Source organism: Schistocerca americana, chromosome 3 (assembly GCF_021461395.2).
Source record: "Schistocerca americana isolate TAMUIC-IGC-003095 chromosome 3, iqSchAmer2.1, whole genome shotgun sequence".
Lineage (NCBI taxonomy): Eukaryota > Metazoa > Arthropoda > Insecta > Orthoptera > Acrididae > Schistocerca > Schistocerca americana.
Window position 1 is genome coordinate 128643348 of NC_060121.1, and position 9859 is coordinate 128653206.

The 9859-nt window shown below is 42.9% G+C and overlaps 1 protein-coding gene across 1 annotated transcript in view; it reads left to right on the forward strand.

Moving 5' to 3' along the window:
* LOC124605919 (UDP-glucosyltransferase 2-like) overlaps positions 1 to 8518 on the forward strand; it is a 139633-nt gene extending 131115 nt beyond the window's left edge. Inside the window, exon 7 of the mRNA XM_047137873.1 lies at positions 7913 to 8518. Coding sequence (XP_046993829.1) covers positions 7913 to 8189 — 277 coding nt within the window. The 3' untranslated portion in view covers positions 8190 to 8518. The remainder of the gene's footprint in view (positions 1 to 7912) is intronic.
* Positions 8519 to 9859: the final 1341 nt, after the last annotated feature.

Here is a 9859-nt window from a genome sequence, read left to right on the forward strand (position 1 = left end):
GCTCACCGATAGATCTGTACCTACAGATTGGAAAATTGCGCAGGTCGCACCAGTGTTTAAGAAGGGTAGTAGGAGTAATCAAATGGTTCAAATGGTCTGAGCACTATGGGACTTAACATCTGTGGTCATCAGTCCCCTAGAACTTAGAACTACTTAAACCTAACTAACCTAAGGACATCACACACATCCATGCCCGAGGCAGGATTCGAACCTGCGACCGTAGCAGTCGCGCGGTTCCGGACTGAGCGCCTAGAACCGCATGGCTCTGAGCACTATGCGACTTAACTTCTGAGGTCATCAGTCGCCTAGAAGTTAGAACTAATTAAACCTAACTAACCTAAGGACATCACACACATCCATGCCCGAGGCAGGATTAGAACCTGCGACCGCAGCGGTCACGCGGTTCCAGACTGAAGCGCCTTCAACCGCACGGCCACACCGGCCGGCCAGAACCGCATGGCCACCGCGGCCGGCTAGGAGTAATCCATCGAACTACAGACCCATATCTTTGACGTCGGTTTGCAGTAGGGTTTTGGAGCATATACTGTATTCGAACATTATGAATCACCTCGAAGGGAACGATCTATTGATACGTAATCAGCATGGTTTCAGAAAACATCGTTCTTGTGCAACGCAGCTAGCTCTTTATTCGCATGAAGTAATGGCCGCTATCGACAGGGGATCTCAAGTTGATTCCGTATTTCTAGATTTCCAGAAAGCTTTTGACACCGTTCCTCACAAGCGACTTCTAATCAAGCTGCGGGCCTATGGGGTATCGTCTCAGTTGTGCAACTGGATTCGTGATTTCCTGTCAGGAAGGTCGCAGTTCGTAGTAATAGACGGCAAATCATCGAGTAAAACTGAAGTGATATCAGGTGTTCCCCAGGGAAGCGTCCTGGGGCCTCCGCTGTTCCTGATCTATATAAATGACCTGGCTGACAATCTGAGCAGTTCTCTTAGGCTGTTCGCAGATGATGCTGCAAGTTACCGTCTATTAAGGTCATCCGAAGACCAGTATCAGTTGCAAAGCGATTTAGAAAAGATTGCTGTATGGTGTGACAGGTGGCAGTTGACGCTAAATAACGAAAAGTGTGAGGTGATCCACATGAGTTCCAAAAGAAATCCGTAGGAATTCGATTACTCGATAAATAGTACAGTTCTCAAGGCTGTCAATTCAACTAAGTACCTGGGTGTTAAAATTACGAGCAACTTCAGTTGGAACGACCACATAGATAATATTGTGGGGAAGGCGAGCCAAAGGTTGCGTTTCATTGGCAGGACACTTAGAAGATGCAACAAGTCCACTAAAGAGACAGCTTACACTACACTCGTTTGTCCTCTGTTACAACATTGCTGCACGGTGTGGGATCCTTACCAGGTGGGATTGACGGAGGACATCGAAAGGGTTCAAAAAAGGGCAGCTCGCTTTGTATTATCACGTAATAGGGGAGAGAGTGTGACAGATACGCGAGTTGGGATGGAAGTCATTAAAGCAAAGACGTTTTTCGTCGCGGCGAAATCTGTCTACGAAATTTCAGTCACCAACTTTCTCTTCCGAATGCGAAAATATTTTGTTGAGCCCAACCTACATAGGTAGGAATGATCATCAAAATAAAATAAGAGAAATCAGAGCTCGAACAGAAAGGTTTAGATGTTCGTTTTTCCCGCGTGCTGTTCGGGAGTGGAATGGTAGAGAGATAGTGATTGTGGTTCGATGAACCCTCTGCCAAGCACTTAAATGTGAATTGCAGAGTAGTCATGTAGATGTAAATTACTCATGGTCGCAGTTGTTCTCGATTCGTATTGTGGAATATTTACTTCGTGTCCTCTGGGGACGGGGGTTTCGGAAAACCGTGTCCAGTACCTCTGCTTTAGTGGCACTGTCATCAGTGGCACGCCATTGCTATCACCCAGTGAAGATGTTGATTGCGACTTGCCGCTGGTGTACTTTACACATGGCCAGAATCTGTTTGGGTTTCCTGGTTTCCTGCCAGATTTCGAGACAGAGTTTCGCTGTGGCAGCTGTTAAAAGCATTTCGCATTGAGCTTTGCGCTAAATTTCTAGCTTCTATGAAACTTCGCCAATCACGGGGATTTTCCGTTCTTTCAAATTTACCATGCTTTCTTCGTTCCTTCTGTGACACTGTTTTGACATAGGGGATGTTTGTGTACCATGAGGGATTAGTACAATCTCTTATTAATTTATGTGGTATATATCTGTCAACTGCCGTCGATACTATTTCTTTGAATTCAAACCCCAGCTGGTCTACGCATACATAATTAGACTGGAATGTTTGGAGACTGTCTCTTAGGAAGCGGTAGATCGAATTTTTATCTGATTTTTTAAACAGATGTATTCTGCGTTTATTTTTGATGGGTTTAGACGTTACGGTATTCAGTCTCGCTACAACTGCTTTGCAGCCACTATTCCCGTATCCGTCATGATGTTCCCTATTTGCTCTGTCTTGTTTGTTGCTAAGAGGTCAAGTATGTTATCGCAGCGATATGCGCTTCGAATAGGCCCCTATTCTAATTATCCGAAATAATTTTGTGAAAAAGCGTTCAGTACAATTTCGGACAACGTTTTATGCTCACCGCCGGCTGCAACCTGTATTTTTGCCAAAATATCGAGGATGGATTGGAGTTACCAAATGTTTGCGTGGGGTGCCTGTTCCAAATAAAAAACAATTTTTCTTTGATGTTTTCAGCAGCTGTGTCATCTGCGTCTGCGGGTCGGATAAACGAAGCAGTTATTAATTTATTCCTGTTGTCAATTATAACCTCCAATCATACAAATTCACAGAAAATATCTACTTAAATTTCACTACAAATAAAAAAACTTCTGACGGCGGTAAACACTCAGCTATCAGCTGTATTTAATTTATCCTTTATGAACACTGTTAGGTTCTTTGAAAAAAGTTCAGCTGAACGTATTTCCTGCTTTAGCCAGCTTTCCATATAACGATTTAAGCTTCAGTGCTTACTATTACCACTTGGAGCTCTAGTTCTTTCCCAACACAGCTACGAGAATTTTGAGCTACAATATCGATTGTTGCTAGGTTTACCTTCCTGTATTTGTCCTGCGCTCTTTTAGACAGACACCCATTCTGTAATTTCCCGCCAGCCGGGTGGCCGAGCGGTTCTAGGCGCTTCAGTCTGGAACCGCGCGACCTCTACGGTCGCAGTTTCGAATCCTGCCTCGGGCATGGATGTGTGTGATGTCCTTAGGTTAGTTAGGTTTAATTAGTTCTAAGTTCTAGGGGACTGATGACCTTAGAAGTTAAGTCCCATAGTGCTCAGAGCCATTTGAACCAATTTTTCTAATTTCCCGCCGCATGAAGTGGCCGCTAGGTTTGAGACGCCATGTCACGGATTGCGCTGCCCCTCCCGCCGGAGGTTCGAGTCCTCCCTCGGGCATGGGTGTGTGTGTCTTGTTCTTAACATAAGTTAGCGTAAGTCATGTGTAAGCCTAGGGACTGATGGCCTCAGCAGTTTGGTTCCTTAGGAATTCAAACTCATCTGAACATTTTTTTTTATTATTTCTTGAGACCCTCTAACTCATAAAACCACCAAGTCCCCTCCGCGTAACCCTCCTCCCCCCCTCCACGTGTAGCCACTTCCCGTGTGTAGCGAATACCTGAACTATTAAGCGGAACCCAGGATCCAACCAGACAATGGCGCAAATCAAGGAATCTGCAACCACACAGTCGCAGAACTGCCTGAGCTTCTGATTGAGACCCTACACTCTGTACCAAAGGACCACAGTCGTTTCTGTCGACGATGCTGCAGATAGTGAGCTCCGCCTTCAGTTGCATGTAAGACATCCAGTATTTACCATTTCAGCTAGCGGCCCTAAACCAGAGAGAATATCTTCTGATCCAAAGCGACACACTTCGCTGGTACCGACATGAACCACTATCTGTAGTTGACTGCGTCTTGCGCTCTTTATGGCATCCAGAAGCACGCTTACCACATCTCGAATAACTCCTTCCGGTATGCACGCAGAGTGCGCTCTGGTTTCCTTCCCCTTCTTGGCAGCCATATCTCCAATGGGCCCCACTACACACCTAGCGCTGGAGCTCCCTACTACCAGTAAACTCACCCTCTGTGAACGCCCAGGCCGTGCAGGCTGAGAGGTTTTCTCTAGAACAGGACGAACGACTGCGTGTGGCTCAGGGACTTTGTTCGCCACAGAAGCACCCGAAACATGTTCTTCAGACGTACTGGAGGGTGGTGGAGAGGGGGCATCGGATCGGCCACTCGGAAAATCTTTTGTCGCCTGTCACAACTTCGACCGACCACTGGCGATGGGTCTACATCAGTGCATACAGTACCTGGGATGGCCACAGTGGTGGACCAATTGAGGGACTCATGGGATGTGCTGGACGTCCCTCGGATCCTCACGTTTGCCCCCCCCCCCCCCCCCCATAGTGATGCCCATCGGCAGTAGCTTAAAGGTGTGTGACCGAAAACAACACCGCCTGAATCTGTGAACGAAGGGTCGCCAAATCAGCTCACATCTGAACACAGCAGTCGCATCTTTAACGTTTGCGCTCCTGTCTTCCTCAGTTGCGTGTAATATTACGGTATATTGACAATTTTCACTTTTTGGACCGTCTGAATGGAAGTTTAGAAATTTGTGGTAAGGACTATGGGACAAAACTGCTGAGTTCATCGGTCCCTTGGCTTACACACTAATTAATCTAACTTTAACTTACGCTAAGGACGACATACGCACCCATGCCCGACGGAGGACTCGAACCTCTGACAGGGGCTGGGAGCTGTGCGAACCGTGACAAGACGCCTAGACCGTGCCACCCCAGCTGGCGTATCATATCCGTGGCACTCTCTCCCCTGTTTCGCGACAACACGAAACGAACTGCCCTTCTCTCAACCATTTCGATGTTCTCCACCAATCCTAGTTCGTAAGAATCCCATACCGCACAGTAATACACCAGAAAAGGGAAGCAAGCGTGGTAGACCCGTTGCGTCTTCTAAGAGTTCCGCCAATAAAAGGCAGTTCTCGGGTTCTCTTCCCCTCAACAATATCTGCGTGATCTTTCCAATTTGTGTTATTCGAAATTGTAATCCCTATATGTTTAGTAGATTTGACGGCCTTCGGATTTGTGTAGTTTATCATGTAACCGAAATTTAGCTGATTGCTTTTAGTGCTCATGTTGTCTATCATACGTTGCTGTTCGTAGTCTGGCTTCAGCTACCAGAGACCGTGGTCATGTGTGTGTGAGTTGCATTTGCGTGATAGTGTGTGTGTGTCTGTTTATTTTTGATAAAGGCCTTGTTGGCTGAAAGCTTATTGTGTGACAGTGTTTTTGTTGTGCCTATCTACGACTCAGCATCTCCACTATATGGTAAGTAGCAACAAGTAACAGTTTTTAGGCACTTTTACATTGTGAAATGTTTGATTATGAACAGAAATGAAAGAACATTGCTGTGTTTGTTTATGAACATAAGGGAGTGATATTCATGAAATTAGCTAATTTAATTCAGAATAGGTTCGCGACCACGCTGGATGATTCCGCTACACCTCTTAATTGCAAAAAATTGTTTTTCTTGTTACCAAACTCTCTTTGGGACAATTAAATCTATCGTATTTTCATGTCATGTAGTGCGGGTTCGGTTTATTCTTTCTCAGTCATATCCACACTTCCTTTCAGAGCGCTTTACAAATGTCTGTCTTTACTGTACCAGTCTTTGCGTGAACTGAGGAATGCTAAGCAGCTCACCTCACACATTGGAAAAAAAAAATTGAGGCTTACCTCGAGTTCAATAACATCGATTTTATTAGAAAGTCATATGTGTCGTGGTCACATGAACAATGAGACGGGTGGACTTCAGTGTTCGAGTTGTTTTATTAATATTGTTTGTATGTATTCGTATGTTACAGTTAACTGCATAGTTTCTTCCAGTACTTGCGCCTATGATTCTGATAAATAGTGTTGTATTATTCCCTGTGTTCGTGCTAGAGAAATTTATATGAAAAGTATACCATTCTTTGTTGTAAGACGATAATGTACTGCTGACTGTGTGTGGTGCGAAATACATGGTGTTTGAAAAAGAACTCCCTAGTTTTAAGTGCAAATTTAGTGGGGAAATTAAAGAAAAATTACATCTATGAGTACATATCATGAAAGAGAATTCCTTCAAGTTTTGTTTAATGTTAGTAGACGTCAACATGGGATCCATTTGTTGCCCTGCACATGTCGAGACAATATTCCACTTCTCGCCACGCATTCACCAACATTTCAGATGTAACTGCTCCAACCGCAACGACGATTCTTTCCCGTAAATGGCTGTCTCCTTCGCTCTTTCTATACCACATCCGTTGTCTACTGCCTTCTAGTATTTATTACTTTTATACGTCTATCCCAATTACAATGTCTCCTTCTCTCTTAGCATAAAAAGTACGTGAATATGTTTCCATACCAAAGATTTTGGGAAAATTTTTAAAGATGCTGAGGAAGGCGGAATGGTGTAGCTGGTACTCCGCTTTTCAATCACAATCTTTTAAATAAACAGGAAGGCATTCGCATTTTTTGCGGTCCGATAGGAGAAATTTTGTGCTGGTTCCCTTATTTTCCTAGCTGCAACAGAACATGTCACTCACATGAAAACAAATGTATTGGCCAGTAAAATTTAGATAGTTTGCTTTTCCATTTTAGATAGTTCCTTTCCCTGCTGCAGCAGGGCATGTAACTTATGTGCAAACAAAATTATTAGCCGTAAAATTGAGAGAGTTTAGTTACGTGAAATTAAAGTAACTCAAAACTAATTCTACACCTCAGATCTGACTTAAAGTGCAAAAAAAATTTTTGCATGTGTGTCAGCATTACAACCTGGGGTTTGCAGAACCCTTATGACAACAACGGAGACACTTTACAACATATTTATCGATGCTACATCCCTGTATAATCTACGTTTTCGCATCACACCGGATTTTAAGTACAGAAGTAGGGTAACTTCAACATCAGCATCTTGGAGACGGATAAAAAATCACGAAATTTTTAAGCTTGTTCGAGATCTGGATCTTAGGAACAGGTGGGATCTTAGGAAAAAAAAAATCAGTCATTCGCTGTGCATAGCCGTCTGGCAAGCCATTGCTGGATTTTGGTGGGAAAAAATGGTAAAAAAAGGTTTTTTCAGGTTTTCTAAGGAACCGTACATGAACTAATGGTGCCTACACAAACCCCCTAAGGTCCACCGTAGAGCGCATCAAATACAAAACAACTAACAGCTTTACTCCACTTGCTCGAGCTGGAGGAAGTGTGTAAATTCATACTTTTACCCTGTACTGTAGGATAGTGACACTAAGACGATCCATTTGTCGGTTATACAAATGGTCACTAGCCAAAGGGCTATCGGAAACACTTGAATCTACCATTCTATCATTAATAGAACCCTCGGTAAAAGTCCCGGAAAAATTCCGTTTTTATGCGTGGCGTTTTGGGACATATTTGTAAACATGCTGTTCCATGCATACCGATCACAAAGCAGCATAATATATTTTAGTAATCTATTCAGTGACACCGACTTGACCTCACTTTCTTCGCTTGTTGTTTATACTGATTAGAATATTACAGTTCTGGACACAAGCCTCCTTTGCGAAGTTGCGTTATCCGTGTTAATGCCAAACTTGAATCCCAGTAATGCTATTAATCTCCACTATTGATTAAATTAGTTAGAAGCATGTATGACTGGAAAATCAACATGTTGTAATATTTACTCACGTGCGAATGGCCCTGGACTTGCTTGTGAAATATTTTGAACGTGTCTTGATTTTGCTTACGAATAACACGAAACCTCTACATATGACAATAACCCATTCACCTCCTTAGCACTGAATTATGTTCATTTACTCTCAAGATTTGCTGGTGATATGGTGTGATGTCAACAGGTATCGGGAAAACATGAAGAAGCTGTCAGCAGTGTATCGCGAGCACCAGGCACAGTCGCTACCACAGGCCGTCTGGTGGATAGAATATGTACTACGTCACAAGGGAGCTCCACATCTGCGAAGTGCTGCCATGGATCTGAGTTGGTACCAGCTGCTACTGCTAGATGTCATGGCCTTCATTCTGGCTGTCGCTGCAGTCGCTACATTTGCGATATATTCACTGGCGAGATATCTGTTTTCCGTCATGTTTAAGACCAAAAAACAGAAGACTCACTGACGAATGATTTTTCGTTAGTTTTGAAGGACTTAAGACTCTATTGTGAGCGATGGCAAGAACTGACTTTTATTGCCTACATTAAAAACGATATGTGGTTAATTGTAAACACAAGTCTCCAGTCCTCATATTTTTCATTGTCTTCGTGTATGGTTTTAGTCGTGTAAAGGCAAATTCCAGAAAAGATATGCAAAATGATGTGGAGAAGGAGGAGGAGGCTCTACATAAAATTGTACATCACCTCTTCCGTAACAAGTCATTTCATTCGAAATTGAAAGCTGTATGTTTTTGTCTTTTAAGACAGCAGGTGAAATAAATTTATTTATTTTTAATATCTTAGACTGTTTTACACAGGACCGATAACTAGTCTAATTTGACGTTTTGCAATAGTTCTCTGAAATGGGAAGCCCAAAAAACGTAATTGTAGACAAATGACAAGCATAATATGAAGTTTAAAAGATCATGGCATGTTTGTTGGTTTGAACACATTAAATATAAAAGACGAAAATGTTAAAAAAATTCTTAGTCTGTAAGCAGACGCCTGTTGGATTATCTGACAATCTTCATAGTTGGACCGTTGACACGTAGTACGTATCAGTAACCTTTGAGATGTCTGAACAGATTTTTGAGCTTACGTTTCGCGTATTTCTGAGAAGATGAAGTGGTCTTTATTTAGTCACTTCTGTGAAACTCGGAAACTTTATGCTTAGTTAAGTAACTGTACTGACACTGGGAATAGTTTGTTCTTGAAGTGATATGAAAGTAAAAGCTGTCAAAAGGTGGACAGGGAAGTCAACAAGTCGCTTGACCTCTGCAGAGAAGCATCTGTTACGTTCAATGGACAAATGTTTAGAAACCTACGTCGATTTCAATGGCACCAGAAAATTCTTATTTAGTTTCTAAAGGCATTAATCAATATGAAATGATCAAGACCATAATATTCCAGTCTGAATCACACCACAGGCATTCAGCTTTGTCATGCTTCACTGATATGCGTGAGGATTACTCAAAAAATAAAGAGAAAAACCTGTTAAAATAGGAATAAGTGTACTTTCACCTTAGATTATGGTCATGAGATGACACAGTTCGGCAGAAAGTTCGGGCAGTGCTCAGTTCAAACAGTAAGTTCAGGATGATCGTTTCGGTGTCACGTCACACTAAGTGCGGGGTTTTTGTTGTGATGGAAATTGGATACTGTATTTTGATCAGCAATGAAACATCAGCGTACAAAACACTCCGCCGAATAAGAGACAAACAATGGGTGCGCATGCATCACTAGCTGTCGACTTTGACTGACAAAGAATAGGTGTAGTATGATCAGTTTCCAGCTAGATTGGCGTTGAGAGTCATGGGAAACTGTTAGAACACCTGTTGTAATTTCGTTAGAAACTGTACTAAGTGAACTGTGGTTTGGGTCGTCGCTATTAATTCTCAAAACCTTACAGAGACCTCACGCTCGTAACTGTTAAATGATGGGTTAAAATAATACAGTCCCCAATACCACGCAATGATCTTCTGCGTGTGACTCAGCTTTGCCCACAGTTAGGCGCTGACAAACCACCATATAGGCTGTGTGTGTCATTCCGCGTTGCTGCCGCCTATCATGTATGTTAAGCAACGATGACCTACAGGAGTGCATGCGTTGACTCCATGATGGTTAGATATGTAACGCC